Source organism: Sceloporus occidentalis, unplaced genomic scaffold, assembly GCF_023333645.1.
Source record: "Sceloporus occidentalis isolate IW3139 unplaced genomic scaffold, rSceOcc1.0.p SCAF_5, whole genome shotgun sequence".
Taxonomy (NCBI): Eukaryota; Metazoa; Chordata; class Lepidosauria; order Squamata; family Phrynosomatidae; genus Sceloporus; species Sceloporus occidentalis.
The window spans coordinates 58,513,850-58,536,604 of NW_028316985.1; the positions used below are offsets into that span (position 1 = coordinate 58,513,850).

At 38.1% G+C, this 22,755-nt stretch overlaps 1 protein-coding gene across 2 annotated transcripts in view; it reads right to left on the reverse strand.

Moving 5' to 3' along the window:
* LOC149312219 (SLIT-ROBO Rho GTPase-activating protein 1) overlaps positions 1-22,755 on the reverse strand; it is a 136,617-nt gene that overhangs the window by 46,491 nt on the left and 67,371 nt on the right. For both annotated transcript variants that reach the window (XM_089524214.1, XM_089524213.1), the window contains exons 2-4: positions 17,022-17,217; positions 15,796-15,958; positions 4,920-4,982 (exon numbers count right to left, since the gene is read on the reverse strand). In XM_089524214.1, the coding sequence (XP_089380340.1) occupies positions 4,920-4,982; positions 15,796-15,958; positions 17,022-17,217 (422 nt within the window). The remainder of the gene's footprint in view (positions 1-4,919; positions 4,983-15,795; positions 15,959-17,021; positions 17,218-22,755) is intronic.

A 22,755-nucleotide genomic window follows, 5' to 3' on the forward strand; every position in this document is an offset into this window, starting at 1 on the left:
TTATTGTCTTTTCCAATGAGTCCTTCCTTCTCATGATCTGTCTGAAGTACAACAGCTTCAGTGTGGTCATCTTGGCTTCCAGAGAGGTTTCTTGCTTGATCTGCTCTAGGATCCATTTGTTTATCCTTTTGGCTGTCCATGGGATTCTCAGCACTCTTCTCCAGCACCACAACTCAAATGAATGGATTTTCTTCCTATCATCTTTCTTAACTGTCCAGATCTCACATCCATACATGGTAATAGGGAATACAGTGGCTTGTATGATTCTAACTTTTGTGCTCAGTTGTATATCTTTGCATTTTAGAATCTTTTCTATTTCTTTCATAGCCACCTTCCCCATGCTTAATCTTCTTCTGATTTCCTGACTGCAGTCCCCATTTCTATCAATGTTTGATCCCATGTATGGGAATTCTTTTACTATTTTTATTTCCTCATTGTCTAGGTTGAACTTGTGAAGGTCCTCGGTTATTATTTTTGTTTTCTATATGTTCAGCATTAAGCCTGCCTTTACACTTTCTTCTTTGATCTTCCTTAGCAAATAATAAAACTTTTATTTGTATTCCGCTTTTCTGCTGCAGGGCAATCAAAGCGGCTTACATGTTAAAACAGCACCAATATACAATACATGATACATATACAATACATTATCTATCCCCCCCTTAAAAAGAATTAAACATAATACAATTAAAATTGATCTGTTAAAACTGAGCATTGTCAACAGTACAATGGGCAAAGTGGTGGCATGCTACATAGGGGAGAATTTATTCATAACTGAGTCATTCTATTCAGGGAAGGCCTGCTGGAAGAGATCTGTCTTAACAGCTTTTTTAAAGCTGTCTAAGCATGTGATTTGATGGATCTCTTCCTCTTAGTAGGTGTTCCAGGTCTGTGAGGTTTTCTGCTAGTACCATGTTGTCATCTGCATATTTTAGATTGTTGATATTCCTTCCTCCTATTTTCACTCCTTCTACTTCTGTGTTTTTCTTTTAATATGTTCTGCATATAAGTTGAACAGATAGAGTGAAAGGATACAGCCTTGTCTGACTCCTTTGCCAATTGGGAACCATTCTTGTTTCTCTGTGTTCTGTTCTGACAGTAGCCTCTTGTCCTGAGTACAGATTCCTCATCAGGGCTATCAGATGTGTTGGCACTCCCGTGTCTTTGGGGATTATCACACAGGAAGTTTATAGTGGGTTAAATGCCAGCAAAATGCCAGCAGAAGCCGTTTACACTTCTGATTCATAATTGAGGCGTCCCCTCGCCTCTACTGTCCTCAAAGCATTTACGGAGCAGCCATTTCTTCAATAATTGGAACTTCTGTTATGAAGAAATGGCTACTCTGCAAACACTTTGAGGACGGAAGACGTGAAGGGATGCTTCAATGACAAATCAGAAGCGTGACTGGCTTTCACATCTCCATGCTTCAGGAGTGTTTTGCTGGCGTTTAGCCCACGGTAAGCCTCCATGTGATAATCCCCTTTAAGGGTATTCCGTAGCTTTTCACAATCTATGCAGTCAAAGGCTGTATGCTACAGTACAGATATAAGTGGACTTTATCAACAATGTTCTACAAGTCTTTGAAGATTTTTAATATGCTAGCAAAGATGTGATTATTTGAGATACTTTTCATTTCATTTGCATATTTCATATATGAGCTTTTCTGTACTGCATATGCTGCAAAAATACTTTGTAATCTTTCTCCAAAGATGGAATTTTCAGCTTCAGAGAAAAGTCAGGCTTTCAACTATTTAAAGAACCCTTGAGCAAAAGGAGTTACGTTTTTACAAAATCAAAAAGGATTTCTCACTCTCCAAGATCTTCTCAACAGGAGGTGGTGCTCCAGCAACCTCTTCTCCTTGGTCCCATTTTCCCCTCCATAAACATAAGGTATTCATTATCTATTGATTTCAAGTGCTTGGCTGAAAACATCTCCAAGTCAGCAGCAGACCATCCACTATTCAATAAAGAAGTGGTTAAAAATAAGCTCCCAGTATTGATACTTAGTAGTCAATGCATGGCTTCCCAAAAATGCTTTTCTTCCACCTTCATTCTCTACTCCTACAATTTAAAATGATTTACCAGTACCTAACAATGGTCTGGAATCATTTACCAAAGAATGTGAATCCCATATTAATAAAATTTTACTGACTGGGTTTTCTTTTCTCTGAAGATGTTTCTGATTTATCAGATTTAGCTTGGAAAATTTAAACAAGCTATTAAAAGAAGTCATTTTACTGATAGAGCTCATATTCCACAACCATAAAAATATACTGAAGAAGGCCTTTAAGTCACTTCAAAGCAATTATCTCCTGTTCATTTTCTCTAAATGGCCTCTAAAATCTATTCTCTAAATACCATGTTCTATGTGGGGGGACTTTGCTTTGTGGGCAGACTGGACCTTTAACCAGAGCAAAATGCTATTACTTTAACTGGTGACAAATTTCAGGATTAACACTGTTCCTTTACTGTATTAACTATCTTGATTGCAATTTCCAATTGTAATTCAAGGCTGTGGCTCTCCTTTTCAAAGCCCTAGTCAGCATGCCATTGAGCACTTAGTCCATGAAGAAGCAACAGCAAGAGGAGCAGAATGCAATTAGTACTGATGCTTTCCATTTAATACTGCATCACAATCAAATGAAGTACAATAAATGCAAAAAGGAATATTTGAATAGGTGGTGGTATTAAAATTCATCAACATAGGTATTTAGACTGAAGGCTAAGCTTCCATTCTTGTGTTTAAGTTGAAATTAACTGAAAGCCATACAATATATCTCTGATATATTTCTCTCAGTTTGTTCACAGGTACAATTCAATGTAGATTCTTCAAGGTATTTTAAACTTTATACTGGCTTTGCTTCTATCCATATATGCAGGTGCACAATTTACTGTTTACCTAGTATATTCTTTTACCTACCTGCAAGTGAAGCAAATTTTTATGTCATGATTTTGTTTAACACAGCTGATTGTGTGTGTGTACTGACTGTGTGTATAGACTTATGGTGACCCCATGAAATTCACAGGGATTTCTTTTTAGCAAGGAATACTTAAGAGGTGATTTTGTCAGTTCCTTCTTCTGAAATATAGGACAAAGTAACCTACTATACCACAGTAGCATACATATTAAGAACCCTTTTCCACACTCTGCTGCAGCAGATTAAAGGCTTTAATCCTTTTCCTCACACAGTTGCTCCACAGCTCTATGACATACCTGAATACTAATGAGGACCTATGAAGTTTAATGTTAAAATTGGACCTTTGGGGAAATGTTCATTTAAAAAAAACACACAAGTAAAGGAGCAAACCACTGAGGCAACATAACAGCAACTTCAAGTCAGTCCTTGTTTATCCAAAGCAAACTGCTGTTTCTGTGAAGGAACTGTACCAACAGAAGTGCAAATGTTTCTAAGGTTTCTAGGACGTATGTGTGTGTGTCCTTATTTATATATGCAGTTCTTCATGGCTACTTAGCTAAACAGAACCCTTACAATAATCTAGTTCAGCCAGCATTGGATGGAATTGCACTTCTGATGAAGGATCAAATATGTAGTTTAAAGATCTCTCAGGAATCATTGCTGAATGCAGAAACAAAGGCATTAGCAGTGGTCAGAAGCCTTTTATCAGCTTGGCTGGTATATGAGATACAATCCTTTCTAGGGCAAATGGACCTTGCCTATCCATGCTCTAATTATCTATGTTGCAGTTTGAGCTCCTACAAGGCACTTTATCTAGGACTGCCTTTGAACATGTTGGTACAGCTTCAGGTGGTACAGAATAAAATCCCCACACCTCTAGAAGGTGCTTTTTTTTAATACAGTGTGTGCATGCACACACACGCTCAGGCCTGGGAGCTGAATGTGGCCCACAAGTAACTCTTCTGTATAATAGCTCATAAGGATTCAGGTACTATACAAAGCACTTTGTAAATGTAGGACATGCAACCATAGAAATCAAATGAACAAATACTCATCAAGCTGAAACTCTGGTTATTATTGGCCCGGAACAGACGGGGCTTTGCGGCGCCTTCGTCATGTGTGAGGGCTGCCTGGTGGGCGGAGCGCCCACACGCCTGGCAGCCCTCACATGTGATGAGGGCGTCGCACCTGCAGTGCCCCACCAGACGCGGCACGTACTGGTGACATTGCAGCTGCGCCGCCTCCAAACGGGGCGGTGCAGCTGTGATGTCACCACGCTGTTGTTGTTGCTTTGGGGTGGCTGAAGTGCACCACAAAAAGGAGCCGCTTCCCAGCACTCCTTTTTTGCTGCGCAGGAGTGCTGCGCAGTTTGGTTGCTGCAGTGCTCCTGCGGAGCAAAGAGAGGCTCCGGGGAAGCACCTCTTTCTGGTGGTCTGTACCATGCCATTATTATTATAATCTAATATCACAAAAAGGTCCTCTGGCTGACCAGCAAATGTGTTGAGGGTGGTTAAGGGGTTTGCTCACTCATAAGGAAGAAAAGGATAAAGCACAAAATACAGTACTGTACAAAAAATATTCAAACTTTTCTTCAATTTCCACTGATGTCAATGAAAAGTTACTGACTTGCCCCTTTGTTTGAGGAAAATTTATAGTTGCTTAAGTTCTGATGCAGTCAAAAACCAGTATAACAACTGCTGCAAGCAAATAAAGGTGTAAATTACAATGAACAACTTAAATGAAGTATAACTGGGCAAGCCAGAAGGTATCAAAGTTCCAGCAATGTATATGGTGGATTTTTAAAGAACAATGAAGGAGATTAAGAATCTGCTAGAAAAATGTGTCTTTTCATGCTAAATCAACAAACTTATTTGTCTAGGTATCCCCAGATTAAAAAGTGGTAATATTCTATGATAAATCAACTCAATGAAAAATGTTTAAAATGTAGACAAATAGATTTTCAATGAACATTTCTTTCAACCAAAGTTGAATCAATATGCTTACCGTATAAAGCTCATTAAGAACCCTCATTAAATCCTCATGAAGCTGGAATGCAATCTCTTTGCTCTGTAATTAAAAAGAAATTATTAGGAAAACAATCACATAAAACTAGAACTGAGACCCAAAAGAAAAAAGAAAAGAATGGAAAACATCTTTCACTGAAATTTTTGCAGGGCTTCCAAAGCCACATCCTTTCATGTGTCTGTATGAAAAGTAGTAAAAACATTCATGAAAAAGGTAGTGGAGGGGGGAATCCATTACTAACGCAACTGATTTAATGTTCTTCCACCTACAATTTCTGACAATACAACGAAATAGGAAGTTATTGTTTCAACAGTGCGGCTTGTGCTTCCTATTCCTGATGCTCTGAAAGAGGGTATATGTTGGTGACATCACTGTGTTGCCAAATCTAATTGGACATGGATTTTGTGATGTCATTAAATCACTATGTAATTTTCAACAGTCTAGGATCACACAAAGCCATAAAATATTGGGGAGGTACAGACTGCCCCTTTGGGGAGGCTTGCACCCGCCCCTTTGCCCTACGGATCGGGGCCTGAGTTGCCACAGCGGCAGTCCCGGAGGCCCCAATCCGCCGCTTTTCTTGGCCTTGGGGAAGCGGCAAAAGGCCGCTTCCCCACAGCCTGGAAAGGGGTGTCCTTGGGGCTTCATGCCCCAAGGACACCCCAACAGCGGCGGGGAGAGAGAGAAAAGGGAAGCTCAGCCCCTTTCTCTTTAGTATCGGTGGCGCGGCCATGTAAAGGCAGTGCCTGTGACACACGGAGCAAAAGGAGCTCCATTTTGGAGCTCCTTTGGGTGCTGCTGAAAGGGTGCCACAAGCGCCCTTCAGCGGCGCCAAGATGTAATGGCCGTGCTGTGCCGTTTGGACGCGACACAGCCGTTACGTCAAAATGGCGGCAGCCATGTAGACAGGGCACCGCCATTTTTACTTACTCAGTATGTACTAGGGTTAGGGAAAGTATAAAAAGGATGCTCCTGGGCAACCCTAGCATGTACTGAGTACATGCTTAATGTCCCATCTGGACAGAGCCATAAATAAATTAAAAGAAAAACCAAGCAGCAAAGATCAGAATTAGTAACTATTAATAGATGCAAACAGCCATGAAAGAATGACAAAAAAGAATTGTAAGGAGAGAGGGCACTTCTGTCAAAGGGACCACTTTTGTCTAGAAAATGTTTGAGAGTGAAATGTTGGAACAGCCCTTTTTAAAGTCCATAAATGTACTCCTGTAGCTTTTGTACTATTCATTCATTTATATTTGAAAGCTAGTGCAGTGGAGCTTATAAATTTGATATTTTGACAGCATTCCAGTACAGCAAATACTAATGATTCCATGATGCACTGGCATGGAACAGCTGGACAAAAAATTTTCTATCCCACAACAAACAGCTGAACAGCATAACTGGAAATTGGGGTCCAACCAGAAGGGCTAAAGTTCAGCCTGTAATAAGACTTGGGAATTTTTTTTAAAAAATGTACAGGTTGAGTGAGTGTCCCTTACCCAAAAAGCTTGGAAACAGAAGTGTTTTGGATTTTGGATATTTTTTTTTAGTTTGGAATATTTGTATATACATAATGTTATACACCTTATAGAAATAGCCTGAAGGTATTTTATACATATTATTTTTAATAATTGTGTGCATGAAATAAAGTTTGTGTATGCTGAACCATCAGCAAAGGTGTCACTATCTCAATCACCCATGAAAAAGTTTCAGATTTTAGATTTCAGAATTCTGAATAAGAGAGACTAAAACAGCATTAGAGTTTGCTATTGTGAATATAACAAATTCACAAATATGTTACTGTGAAGGGATCCAATTCTGCTAACAGAATTGCTTCCATTAGTGGAATTGGACAGAGGACCATTATCAATATTTCTACAGATTTGTTAACAACTATATTTGTTAAACTACTTCTGCATTACATAGCTTTTAATGTATGGCATGTTTTAAAAACACTCTTTTGAGTCAACTAATTCTAAAAATAAAAAATAAAACCGTGGTTCCTTAAAGGCATGGAATCCTCTCAGAAGATAAATTCCAATGACTACAGTGGTACTTATTTCCATGTACTTGTGTATAAGATTGTGCTCAAAATATGGCACCAACGTTAAAAAACCTGAACTCACATCTTCAGACAATTCATGCTATCCTCACTTTGAAGACATATACAAGAGAAAAATATAATTAAACTTGCAGATAAATTGCATTTCTGCAAGTTTCATTTGAGCCTACCTGTTTTTGAAGAACAGTGACAAAAGTGAGGCTCAAGTGAAAACAGCAGAAATGCAACAAAGCATCCTAGGAGACTGAGATCAGTGGGAGAACATTTAACTGCTTCTGTCCTAAAAAGCACCTTTCTTTATCAAAGGAACTTCAAAGGCTGACTCCTCCATGAAACTCTTGAGCTAAAATACAGCAGATAGTTTGATTCTAGAATCATAGAGTTGGAAGACACCACAAGGGCCAGCCAGTCCAACCCCCTGCCATGCAGGAAATCTCAATCAAAGCATCCCCAACAAATGGCAATCCAGCCTCTGTTTAAAAATCTCTGAGGAAGGAGACTCCACCACACTCTGAGGGAGTGTGTTCCACTGTCGAACAGCCCTTACTGTCAGGAAGTTCCTCCTAATATTGAGGTGGAATCTCTTTTCCTGGAGCTTGCATCCGTTGCTCCGGGTCCTAGTCTCTGGAGCAGCAGAAAACAAGTTAGCTCCCTCCTATGTTGGGTTGCCATAATTCTCTACTATAAACTGGGACAAAATGTAGTAAAAATTTAGACCAAAATGTAGGACATGTTGGCCCAGCTTTCATTTTGAATTTTTATCGTGTTCTCTGGAGTATTCCTACTCCCCCTAATTTGGTGTCATCTGCAAATTTGATAAGTATGCCCCCAATTCTGTCATTCAAGTCATTAATAAAGATGTTGAATAGCACTGGGCCCAGGACAGAGCCCTGTGGGACCCCACTGGTCACTTCTCTCCAGGATGAAAAGGAGCCATTGTTGAGCGCCCTTTGTGTTCAGCCAGACAACCAATTACAAATCCATGAAACAGTTGCCTTGTCTAGCCCACATTTCACTAGCTTGTTTGCAAGTATTTCATGGGAAACCTTGTCAAATGCCTTACTGAAATCAAGGTATACTATATCCACAGCATTCCCTTCATCTACCAAGCTGGTAATTTTATAAAAAAAACGAGATTAGATTTGTCTGGCATGACTTGTTTCTCTGAAACCCATGTTGACTTTTTGTGATTATGGTATTGTTTTCTAGATATTCACAGACTATCTTTCCTGGTATTGATGTCAGACTAACTGGACTATAATTGTTGGGATCCTCTTTTCCCCCTTTTTTGAAGATGGGGACAACGTTTGCCCTCCTCCAGTCTGCTGGGATTTCTCCTGTTCTTCAGGGGTTCTCAAAGATTATTGCCAATGACTCCAACTAGTACTACGTCATAGTACTAAGTCTTTTTCTCTCTTGCCAGATAGTAAGCTTAGAGTTTTTAAAAGTTACTTTTTTGGATTACAACACTTAGAATTCTTCAGTCACCATGGCCTTACAAGCATTGGAAGTTACTATAACAAGGACACAAGAAATTATGTGTTATGACTGCTGTTATGACTGATAACTGTGCTTACCTAAGCTATTTTTCTGTTTCTGTATGCTGCCCTGTGTAGACTTGGTGACTTATAAATATGTAATTTAATAAATAAAATAACTTTATAAAGATGCTACAGATCATGGCTGTTGTACTTGATGACCTTTTGACTTCACTGCTTCAATTTCTGTATATATCTATTTCTCCCAGCTGAGGACAACACTTCATATTATCTGACAAAATGGGCTCTAGTCCACAAAAGCTGAATAAATCTGTTACAGTACAAACTTGCGTATTTTAACTTAAATCCAGGGCATTTAAGAAGGATTATTCCCAGTTAAGTGTGCATATGCTTTCAGCCTTAGTCTTTAAAGCTCACAATGTTTCTTGTTTGTTCATTTGTTTTCTGTAACAGACTGATATCATTAACCCCTGGAATCAATCCAACATACCATTTTGTAAGCAAAAAGAAATGAGAAAAGGGCAAATTTAGCCAAATGGTGCTATTTCCTATCCCTTCTGGAAGTCAAAAGTCTAAGAAAAATACTAAAAGCAGTTAGAGACTAGTTTACAAGAGATGGCAATGCCACAGCATACAGATACCTGAATATAACTGAAGACAGAGACTGGGGGAGCTCAAATATGAGATAGCAAAGACTGTAACAAATCTCATCTCAGGTAGAATTGAAAAAATAAAGTATTATCAGAGCTTATGGCTACATCCATGCAAATAGCTTCACTGAATATACCGCTAGCATTCATGTGAAGAAGGGACATACTTAGTTCCTCATTTTCTTGTATAAAACCATACATCCAGTTAAAGATGTTCAAAGATTTTGTACTACTGGTAAAGACTCAATCTTCCACCATGGCTGTGCTAATACAAATTAAAAATCTGTACTCTTGAACCTATCTTAGAAATGTTTTTAGAAATTGGATGTTTCACGATCTTTACAAACTCTGGCATTAATCCATTTCTTAGTTCCCAATCAGAGTAGTTGAATCAGCTGCTGAAAAATAACTCAACACTTAAGTAAGTCCCACTGATTCAATGATTTATTCTAGTTGAGACTAGCTACTAGATTCTGGCCTTTGTTTTAATCATACCACACAAATTGCTCTTACATCTATATTTGCTTTCTTCCCTTCTAATCACTCCTGTAGTTCACAAAACTGCCTGAAAACTGGTTTCACATGGTTTCTCAGCAATCCAGAACAGGTTTTGGGGTGCACAAGAGATGTAACAGAAAAGGGGGAGAATCTACTTCCTCCTTCAACTGGATTCCCCTTTCTGACATTGGAAATCCAACACTGTATCATGATCCTTGGGTGGACACTGAAAAAATGGCAGTGTTGACATGAGTTATCTTTCCATTAGATGGGCACCACAGCCCGCAAGATTCTCTTCTTTGCTGGCACATAATGTACACAAGGTATTTGAAGAAAAGCCTTCCCAGATTTAAGTCATAGGCAAACCAGCCTATGCGGAGACATGCCTTCATTAGGAGAATTATGAGCTATACCTCTTAACAATTTTTAATCAATCTAGTCAAAATTAAAATCTTGCCTAATTTTCCAAGTATTATCTAGGTTCTCCTCCTCCTCTTCATTCTGTTCAAAACCATTATGATTCAAAAAACCCCTCCCCACTATATGACAAAGCCCATGCTAGTATGAGGCAGCTTAATGTGTGTCTATGCTCCCAAAGTATAATTTACAATGATGTAATACAGTTTCCCTGATTAATATATTTAAAAGCTTAACAGAGATGGCTTTGTTAAAAAAAACAATTAGAATGGATTAAACAATCACCCTATATTAAATTATAGACAGCCTTGTACAACTAAACTAATTATGTCTTTTAAAATTAATTCTCCAAGTGTTTGCACTATTTCATTAAACAGCTTAATAAAAAGCTCAAAAAATAAAAATAAATGAAAATGTACATTTCCTCCCAGAACAATAATTGGCTTGCTTTATTAAAGCATGGCTGAATTTGAGTGTAGATAAGCATTTTGTGCAAATATTCTGCTATGCTTAAACATTTTAGATGCTTCCATATTCTAACAGGATTAGGAATATGCAAAAAGTTTAATATTGTTAAACCTATTTTATGAGTGCCACTTTTGTAACAACATTAGGTTTAGCTACTGACTGAAACTGGTTTCTCCAATGATGAGGCATAAAGCTATAACTGATTGGTTTTCATTTCACCTCTATTTAAAATGGTATCAACACACACTGTGCACGTACTATTACAATATCTGTAGTAATAACCATGATGATATTTATAAGTAGCACAATTTTGCTTCAAGCTGCAACCTAGCTGAGGATACAATTTACACAGGTTGTACCTCTGCCCATATTTTTGGTCAACACATACAATTTACACTTAGTTTCTCCAGCTTCCCCTTCTTCAAATCTGTCTCCCTCTCTTCCCTATTTTTGACTGAAACAATTTTCTTCATCTAGCTGAATCATTTGTAAGATTTAGCCCTTAAAACCTTCTGGACCATGAGAACAATGATACTGACTATTCATATTCTGTAACTCAGCCTTTAATGATGAGAATGCTTAAGAGTGCTCTATGACCTCACAGCAGTTGAGCCAGGCAAAATGAAAAAATATTTTAGCAGGAGAAAAACAGAGTGAAAAATGAAAACAAACAAAGGGCCATATGAGATGAATAATTGTATAGAGAATGAAACAATTTTATAGTTTACTCTTCTTAAATCTCATTTTCACTTTTAACAATTCTGTCTCTCATTCAGCCAGAGTTCATGTGGCCAGCACTGCTACCACATCTTTATTCATCTCACTATTTTAATTTATAAATAACTGCTCCTCTTTTATATAATGGTATCTGATGATATGCCTGAATTCTAGACATTCTTCATACAAAATGACAATGTGCAACCAATTTACATGTAATAAAGTTGACCCTTAGTATCCATGGCAGTTCCATTTGGGACCCCCTTGTGGATGTAGGACTTGGTTTTTAATGGTTTTAAAGATGTGGTTTTTAATGGGGCTCATACACGGCCACTCTGCCACGGCTGCAAGTATGTGTGACCATTAGGGGAAATGGGACTGGCCATCTGAGGATGCTTAAATCTATGGATGGCAAGCCCATGGTTGGGGAGGGTGGGCTATAATACAGATTACACACTGAAGTATCATTTATGAACAACTGTAGATTTGTGTGTGTGTGTGTGTGTGTGTGGGAAGTCTGGCAGAACTGAAAAAATCTCTAAGGGGTGCAACAGAAGGGTTAGGATAGCACAAGAGTCCCCGGGTTGGTGCAGGGATGGGTGCGGGTGTTTACACGTTACACAGCACCACGCCATGTTACCACCATGCACAGCCACTGATGTGAAAAGGGGGCCAGGTGCCTTGTGGCCAGGTGCCTCCTTTCCATATCAGACATGGCAATTTGAGTTTTCTATGTAGTGGTAATAGCCGAGGAAGGTAAAGATCATGCGAGGCTGTCTTGTCTTCCAGGTGTTGCTGTAGAGTTTCCTAGAAACTCTGTGGCAAGCAGGGGGTCTTTTTGACTCATGCCAAGGACCCCTTTAGCCAGGATTGGACCAGGACTACTGGATCAACATTTGGTCTGCCTGATCCTGGCCTGGGGGTATTGGCCTGCATCATCTGAATAGGATGGTGCAAGGCCGGGTGAGACATATGCCTTTTGGCCTGTGCGTACTGCCCCTCAGTGAACTACTACAATAAGTGGAATGGCCATAGGATTACACAATTAGAAGAAATCTTGGCTGGAGTTTGATTCAATGAGTCTATTCTAGTTCGGATTAGCACTTGAATTTATGTACTTGAGATATTTTCATCCCCAAAGATAACAAAATGTTGAAATTCACTATCCAATACAGGTACTGCATTATATCACAAAATAATTTATGAACATCATTTTGAGGTCTTCCTTCTTTCCCGTTTTAGATTAGGGGCTTCCAGTCACCAACCACAAATTTGCTACCCTCTACCTTCTCAATTACCCAGTGATGCCTGTTCATCTTAAGTAACTAATGTTAGAAATCTTAGATATTGCTCATGCTAATGATAAAATAGATAACATTGGTCAACTTATATCAAGCTTCAAAGAATCGATATCTTGGAAACTATTTCCTGAAAAGTAAAAAAGTATTTTTGGCAAGGACTTTTGAATAAACTGATACATATTCTCCAAATAATGATCTTAAAATTATTCTCTGACCCCAAAGTAGGACTGGTCAGAGGTCAGAGATAATGGCAGCTACAGATCAACAACAACTGGAGACCCACAGGCTCTTACCCTTGTCCTAAGACTTTATATATCATTCTGAAACTCTGGCCCAAAACACACAGGTCAAATAAGGCAGCTTCAAGCCACTTTGGGGCATGGCATTTAGATGACGCATGCCATCAAATCAGCTGGAAGTTGTGCCAAGGTTGTGTCAAGCTGGGGAAAGCCAGCCCTTTCAGGAGCAGATTAAATCCACTCCTGCTGGTGGCCTGCTTGAGACTGTGGCAGCTGCCTAATTTGGGAGCAGGCCATGCAGTCACTGTGGACCTGGACCTATTGTGGCCAGAGCGGCCTCTGGCCACTCCTTCATGGCCATCTGCTTCAGACCTTGGAATAACATTTGTCTTTTCCATTTCCTCCTGGCAAAAAGGTAAAGGTTCCCTTGTATCAGACAAAGCTGTCAAGTCGTGTACAATTGTAGGGGGTGGTACTCATCTCTGTTCCTAGGCTGAGGGAACCAGAGTTGTCAAAGAGTACTCTGTGGGTTATGTGGCCAGCACAAAATGCTGTTACCTTCCCACTGAAGTGGTACCTATTTATCTATTTGCACTTTTACATGCTTTTGAATTGATAGGTTGGCAGAAGCTGGGAATAGTGATGGGAATTCACCCCTTTATGCAGGTCTGGAACTACTCACCTGCCGATCTTACAATCAATAGAATCAGCATCTTACCTGCTGAGCCACCGTGTCTTTTATTCCTGGCAGCTGTACTGAAATTCTCCCCAATGAAATCAGGTTCCTCAACTAACTAAACAATGCACAGGTAAGCATAAGTTAACACACATGCACACTTCAATACAGGTACTGCATTGATAAAATATTGTATTTCAGTTAATATCTTCTTGAGTTTGTATATGATCTAGAAGATGAAAGTGAACTATCACATGTAGGGAGAAAATTAAGTTACCTTTATATAGTCTAAATGTTTTTATAAACAGTTTTAATATACTTGGCTCTCATGCTGAAAAGCATATATTTTCCCCAGTTAATTGGATCCTATGGCTTTCAAGCACCTCAGAACATTTCTATCTAGATTGCAAATGGAAGGAATGTCTCTTCCAGATCCTAATCATAGAGCAGAGATATATTTAATCTAATTAATCCTTGTTTTTGTTTTTAAAAAACAAATGTTTATCACTGATACAGAATTTATAGTTCAACTGTGGTAAACATCTTAATTGAAAGAAGAGTTTATTATCATTAAATTAAATATGACTGGATTATATAGCAGTTTTATGCCCCTCACTACGCAATATTATGAGATTCCTTTACAGGAAAATAAGCAATATTAAGTATGTATGAACTAAGAGCTATTCTACAATGTAACATTTTATTTGATTTAAAGTACATTTTATTGTTCAATAGGGCTTGCTCCCAAGTATGTATGCACAGGATTATAGCCCTAAACATATTGTTGCTGCTGTTGGTGTTGTCACTACCAATTCTACTGAATAGATGTTAAGAATACTGTTAGAAACATCAAGTAATTTACAAGACAAGGAATTAATAGATTTATTGTGATGACAGATGGCACAGGCAATGTAAGTTTGACTTCCCTATGGAACGATTACCATGTAGCTCAACTGAGAGCACTGAAGATTTTTAAAGGCTGTTTCTCTGACAGCTGGACAGAGGCAGGAAAGCCCAGTGGGAATGCACAACTGGTGCTTGTTCTGCCATCTTCTGGAAAGCCAAAAATATCTCTGAAAACGAGGTTATGGTTAAATGAGTGATGGACATACCGTAATCTAAAAATACCTCTTCTGCTCACAGAGAAAACAGAATAATATAAAAGGCCACAGAATGATTCAACACTGGAAGGCACGGAAGCCTGTGATACAGGGAATAGAGGTTGCTCTGACCTTGCAGTACATTTTGCAGTACACAGAATTAAAAGGTAACTACTGTCTCTCCTGTAAGCACAGAAATAAAAACAAATGTACCAAGCGAGTTAGATACAACACTCGCCATACTTTTCTGCCTTCTGGTATGTGAAAGAAAGGTCTAAGGGATATTATTATACATACAGGCTTGCACATCACTTTCATGTAAAACTCTAACAGAGTACAGAATTTAGGTCTATCATCAGAGTCAAATGTTTAGAGTAACATGCTATGACAAATGATTTTCCCTGCCACTACCATATTGTGTGAGTTTTTTTCAACAATTAATGGCACAGAACATTTAAGATGCATCAGAATGATTACGTTTTAAATGTTTAAGAACAAATCCCTAAACTAATTCACCTGTATATACAGTAATGCTGATGGGTAAGTTCATCAGTCAGAATGCTTCCTCAACAGGGAACATCCCCAAGTATTGTGCATACATGTTAGAATGTGCAAACATAGGTCCCAAACACAGTGCAGAAATAATCTAGTTTGAGACCTCTTTAACTGCTCTGGCTCAGTGCCAAGGAATTCTGGGAACTGTAGTTTTGTGACACATTTGAGCCTTCTCTGTCACAGAAAACTCTGGTGCCACAATAAACTACAATTCCCACGATTTCCTATCACTGAGCCAGGGCAGTTAAAGGGGTCTCAAACTAGATTATTTCTGCCATGTGTTTGGGACCATGATCTCTTTGATTCAAACATTAACACATTCTTCTGTTAACTAGCTGGAATAATTATATTTACACATATATATATGCATAGATGTCTCCATCTTTGTCCGTTGTTGATGTGAAGACATGATACTGATATACATATGGAATAGAATGTACTGAGCTGATTGTCATTTTAAAAATTTAATTTCTTCAATAAAATCTTTTTTCTTTTTTTAAAAAAATCACTTTCTTCTCTATATTTACAGTAAAAAAATATTTTTATGAGGGAATAGTTAGTAATATGCTGAAATAGGGCATTACCAAATCTACAGCAGAATATACATTTAAAATTTATGCCTTGTAGATATTTCCATTTCCAATATGACATGCAAAACATCAAAATGTTGTACCTTTTTGAACATCCTGGTGGAATCCTCACTTATCTGCATAAAGCGCATGATGACATTGTTCAGGTAAATATCACTCAAAGTTGCATGATCTTTGCTTTCACGTCTCACTTGGTTGAGTAGTAAATACCAGCAATTTACTGGAGATAGCAGATTTTGATCTTTCCTAGTGAAAGCAGATAATTTTACATAATTGGCCATGTTACCAGTATAAGCAAAAGCATAACCATAAAAATACTGTTACTTAAGTAACTAACATATTTGAGGGAACATTGAGGATTGTATTAATTCTTAACACTGTTTAAGCACCATTTGATGCTCAAAATCATGATGATTTGAGAATAAATGAGTTCATTTTCATTCATACTTAAGGGCAGTGTGATTCTAATCCCCTTAATAGTCATGGGCCATATCAGGCTAGGGTAAGAATCTTTAATTTAATTAAGAGTGCATAAACATATTAAGTTATAAAAAAATTAAATATGTATCATTTATAGGTAAGCTATAACCACTGACATGCCTATCCCCATTTGTCAACATCATTTATATCTATGCAGGAAGTCAACAAACAATGCATAATAAAGGTCTGTCCAGATGGCATGTTGTAGTTTTACAGCTCAGAGCTGCAGCATGCAGCTGGAAAGATGGGAAGTAACTCAGGGACAAGACATCCTCATGTTCCCTTGTGGGAAGCTTGTCATTTGAACTGGGAAAAATTATTCTTTGGAAGGTACAAAAGGTAACATAAAGCAGATGGATGATCGTTTTGTATTTCTGCACTTCCAAAAGGAAAGAATAGCTCAGTGCTGATTCACAACAGTATTCATATGTTACAGAACTATTACAAAAATAATGCTTGTTTAATGCAAATGTTGCTGTTTAATTTATGTACCCTTTTAGATGGGAAATGTTGAAACTTCTCAAGTGTTTCTAAGGTGTTACCTTATTTGTAGAATTTGCTATCAGTCTACTGTTGTTGGGATTCATGCCTAGTTGACCTTTAACAGAACAGCATTTTATGCCTCTTATATCAAATACTTATCTATTTACAACAAATTATATGGTAAGCCATATGTATTATTAGCTCTGGGTGGGCAAACCACTGATTTATTAGTTGCTGAATTTATGTAGATTCGTTTCATCTTTATAAACTTTATCATTTCCTCATTCTTTAGGGTTTGCTAGATGTCTGTACTAGGCCATTGTCTATATAAGGAACTTTGACTTACTTGTATTGCTGGTGGTCCTTAGTACTTCTTGTTTTTGCCATGAATCTTTCTGCTAATTTTTCTAAATTGCGAGAGTATTCAGTCTCTATTTCTGCCTTTTTACGGAAGAAATCCTGCAGATCTTGAAGAAGTTGTACCCTCATTTCAGTCTGCTGCTCTAGACATTTTTGTTGATCTATTAACTGAGCTCGAATCTCTAGAAGAAGAAAAAATACAACCAAGTTGTTACAAAATTCTTTAAGATAAAACAATTTTCCTTCCAAAGTAAAACTGACTTTATACTTTTATAACTTTATATTTTTATAAGCAAAAATAAAATCAACCTTAGTTATGGCAATCTAGCTGTTAACTGTATGGCTCAAAGGAAATATACCTATCTTTAAAGAATTCTAATCCTTGCCAGCTAGTTCCCAGGACCAAGTCAAGATGATCGTTTCAACATCTGAAATTAACCAGCTTAATGATTGTCCAGTATTTTGATTTTGTGTTGGTTTTTAAAGAAAATGTAGTAAATATGTAAATGTAGTAAATGATCATTTATTTTATATCTTGATTGAGAAATGATTCATATTACAGACAAAACATCAGGATAAAATAATTATTAATAAATGGCAAGTGGCTTCAGAATTACAATTTAAATATCCTTAAAACTGTAGGGCAGAGTTAATTAAAAATAGATCTCGATTTAACCAAGAGCTAAACTAGATGTTTAAATAGACACAGTACGGTTGCCTCTGCGTCTCCACTGCCCTTCATTTTCTACAACGTCAAACACAAAAAACATTATACACAATGTCATTGCACAGCATATTTCCCCAACTCACATTATTTGCAGAGGAGGGCTGGGAAACACAGAGTGCAATGATATGCCACATGCCATTTGTGTTAAGTGCTGTAAAAGAAAGAAGATATGGCGCAGTGGTAGCTCTGTTAAAACATGCAATTTTGTCCTGAAGTGAATGAATGCTGTAGAGTAGCAGGTTTTTGTTTGTGGGTTATCCTTTTTATCTGGAATGAAAAGAAAACACACACCCTTTTCACATTTCCCATTACAGTTCCTTGCCAGCTGGCACAAATATATTAGCATCTGCTAACTTTTATTTAAAGCTTATCTGTTGTGCTGGAGTGTTAAGTAATTCTCTGATTATGAGTCTCACCTAAAATAAAATAATTTGGAGAGCATTGGCATAGTATATATTTTATTTCTCATCTCTTTTCAAGCACCAATGAAACAACAGATGTAAAGTCAAGAGAACAGAAATTATTACTCTAAGTACTAAACATTCATATTCCTTTCCCCTCATCTTCCCTATAGAACATTCATTCATGATCGTCCACAAAGAAAAGATATATGGTACAACATAAAACTTAACATAATATAATATAAATATTACCTAATGGTGCACTCATGCAGTAATTAACTGTGAACATTTGGAATATAAATAAGAGTTAAGCAGTCACAAAGCAAACTCTGTGTTTATTATAATGTTGTATTCCAGAAGAAAAGTTGTGTTAATCCACAGCAGTAAGATTTAAAAAAAAAATTGGTATGGGACTTTTCACTATTGCTGTCAACACATGTTCAATGCATATTAAATCCTCACAGTACAAAACAGTGCATCTAGGTTCACTGAGTTAAATTGAACTTATATTTCCAGGTAAGTGTCAATAGGAAAGTACCATATATACTGGTGTACAAGTCAACCTTGTGCATAAGTTGAAGGAAGGTTTTAGGGTCAAAATCATGGATTTTGATATGATCCGTGGATAAGTCAAAGTAAAACTTAGGGGAGGAGAAGGTTTTTACATTGGACTGAGAAGGCAGGAACTGGAGGTATATGTAGTGCTTGCTAGGAGAAAGGTTTTCCATGGGACTGGGAAGGAACTGGGGGAAAATGTGGTGCTTGCTGGGCAAAGAGGATCCAGAGAGAAAGAGAGAGAGGAGGATGAGAGAAAAGTTTTCTATGGAAGTGGGAAGGAAGTAACTGTTGGAAACTGTGGTGCTTGCTGGGCAGGAACAATGCAGAAGGAGAAGGAAGGACAGAAGAGAAGTGTTTCCCACTGGACTAAGTGAATTATGTTGCTCACACGCACATGCGTGCACACACTCGTGCCTGGCAGCTCTTTCAGAAATCATTGCCAGGGAAGGGGGAGTGCGACACTGCCAGGAGACTGCTTTTAAGATCTTTCTGAGCTGCATTACTGTTTTGACCCGTATATAAGTTGACTCATGATTTTAAGGTCAATTTTTGGGCATAGATTTCTTGATTTATAGTCGAGTATATACTGTAGACCCATTAGATCAGTGGGGCAACTGTTAGGGGCTTTTATTTGACCCCGCAGGGATTAATTTCTTCCTGGAATCCAGGACTGGCCAAAAACATGGTGAAATTGCCCCCCACATGCTAAGGAGTCTTTGGAGACAAAAATGTTTTTCAAAATTTGGGGGAGTTGAGAGGCCATAAAAACTTCCCCGTAGGCACATGTAGTACAAGGCTGCATTTTCTCCACCCTGTGTTATATTTAGCAACTACTGAGGGCTATGTGTGTGTCCTTTGAAAAACTAATGGGCAAAAACAGATGGTCAAAAAGAGCCTGCCACACTAGGGGTGTGGCATGGCATTCAGACAGCAACACACTCTCAGTCTGCCAAAAAGTCACACGGCCGACCACACATGCGGCGGATTCATGTCGTTTAGGCAGCAAAGAATTTACACACGCTGTGCCAAAGAAAAACTAAAAAAAATGCTGCTGTGGCAGCAAAGGCACCCTTTCTCAGGCGCAAAAAAAGAGCAGCTTTCTGCCACTCCTTTTTGTGCCAGGAAATGGGCAGGTTGGGAATGTTGCATGCGGTTGCTGTAGCCCCAACCCAGCAAGCAAAGGGGCAGCAGCAAGCCACTCCTTACCCGCCATCTGTTCTGCCTCAAAGTCTGTTTGTGTATTCACTCAAAGCTTGCATATATCTTAGATCCTATCCATAGTTTCTCCCATTTGGTTATTATGACAACAGTAGTTCTGCAAACCAAAAATGATAGGATAGGATCCATGGGAAGAAGGGAACACATGAATGCATGGCATTATCCTTCAAATTTGTAGTTTGGACAACATAGTGAGCCACTTTAATTAATCACTGTATGCGTGGCATATTAACTACCACACTGGGACCTTGTGGGGACTCCAAATACTATAACAGGAAATGTAAACTGAAACACAAGTTTCCTGAGGCATGTATTACAGTGTTACCTAAGACAGTTGCTGTACCAAACCAATATTTACTGTGAAGCCTAAATATTTCAATTTTACCAAGATTTGAAAGTGTGCTTATGTAAATTACCTATAACAATGCTTCTTTTGCTCATAACCATCATGCAAATGGCCTGACTGCAGGTTTATTTCTGGGCACAGTTCAAACTTCTGGTAGCCTTAAACAATCTGGAGCTTGGCAATTTGAAGAAGCATCCTTTTTGAAGGAACCTCCCTAAGCCTTCCACTTTTCATGTGCGACCTTATTATTGCCTTCCTGCCAAGTAAGATTTTGGATAATATGACCAAAGAGAGAGAGAGAGAGAGAAAGAGCTTGCTTGTTCATCACATCTCAATTATGAAACATCATCATCCAAGCTTGCCTGCTGCTACTTTTGATTACAATTTTAAATGCCACTTTGCTAGGAGACAGAGTGACATGTGCACAGAAGAAATCACATTCTTAATTTACCACCACATTACCAGAGCAATATGAAACTGAAGTATGGGTAAGTGGTTTATAATGTCACTATGGACAAATGTGAACTGATCCTGATTTATTTGGGGTTGCTATATTATGGACCATAAAACCTATAAATTAAAAAAAAGTTTAATATTTTAAAAATTTAACAACAACAACAACTGAGTGCACATTTAAGTCTAAATCATCAATGTGTCTGAAAATCCTGTTTACTTGACCACAGTCTGGGCAACATGTTCTTGGACATGTTGCCTCGGTTCCAATATAATATGTGGACCTGCAAGCTTGCCTTAAAACAGTTTTGCGTGGCTCCTGTGTATTCTAGATTGAGGGATGCTCTGATTTATCTGTGTTTTCAAAATCAATTCTGTCTCCTACAACTTGTCAGGATTTGTGTCAGGCAGCTCTGTCAGCACAATCCCTCCAGGCTGTTATTGGCTCAGCAGGTGCTGAAGAAATTGTTTATTGAGTACTGCAATTTTGTTTCCAGAGAGAGATTTAAGTTACAATTTTCATAGGTCCACAGTTTTCTTTTCCTTCTCCTTCTTAGTCCTTAAAAATGGATGAAGAGTTTTAACTAGGCTGAAAGAACACACACAATGGAACAGAGTTTGTTAAATGCTTTAACCATATTTCTTGTCTGGCAGGTTGTCTCCCCTCCCTCACAATTTGCTGAAACAACAAAAAACAAAATTACTGGGCTCTGTCATTACTAGAAGCAAACTTCCAATTACTGTTGATTACTTTGCAGCTTTAATGCCCAGAATTATGTTTAATTCCAGAAAGACAACTGGATTCCCGTCAACCAGTCTGCTTACCAGCAAAGCAAAACCCTTTGGGTATTCTCGCTCTTTAATAGGTTGAACACAAGAGCAACTTGCAGTGTATGCCTGTTTACATAATAATTACAGTGCACTAAAACAAAGAGCCAACCCACATGACCAATTTGGGGGCATATGATCAGAGTCTGGACTAATTATCCAAGTGCTGCACAAAACACCCTGCTCCCAATTTGCTGTATCATCCCAAACAATTTTAGGAACTTTTGAAAGAACACAGATATTTGGATTCTGGTAGAGCAATAGCCAATTCTAATTACCAATTCATCATATGTAGAAGTCAGTTCAAGTTGGCATACTTTTTGCCTCTAGTACTTTTGATATTTCACAGTCGCATAAAAATCCTTTTTCAAAAGAAGTGTATAGATTAAATTGTGTCATATTCAAGATAAATGGGTTGCAGCACTGCTTCAGCATAGTAGAGAAACAGAAATGTTTTAGCTGGAGAAAGAATACTGGCCTACATTTTCACTTAAATACCCATTGCTTTGGTTTTGTACTGAATTATACATAAGGGAAAGCAATGAATAAAAGTAAATCCATTTGGATTAAATCTAAAATAATAATAATTCACTTGTCTAAAGCTGAGAAGATAGTGGTAAAAACTGGGAATGGAACAAGATCTCTGGTGACTCAGACTTCTGTTCATCTTTAGATCTATTACACATCCTAAATCAGAAGTATGAATCACATGGCCCTCCAGATGTTGACAGAATGTAAATACCAGCAGCCAAGTTAGCAAGACCCATGTTGAAGAATGCTGGGAGTTGTGACTCAAAGATCACACAGAGGGTCACATTATTCCCACCCTTTTCTAAATCATCAGGCTGCAGCCAGTAGTGGTATACTCCAACATCATCTTATAGCAAATCTTCAGTCTTTCCTGACAGCCGTGGACCTTGCAACTATCACAAAGCTGTTAAAATAACTGGCCCAGGAAATACTAAAAACAGGAAGCATTGAGATTGATAATATTTATGTGGGTTTGCATAAGGGTTATTGGTGGTTTTTCATTTGCTCATTTGAATATACACTTTGTTAAACACATACACACACAGAATATTATCTCTCTTTCTCTCTTTTGTACACACAGACACACACTCAATTGATGAGACTACTGAAATTCTCAGAATAAACCTGTTTTCCTCAGAAGGTCCACAGCATTTCTTCT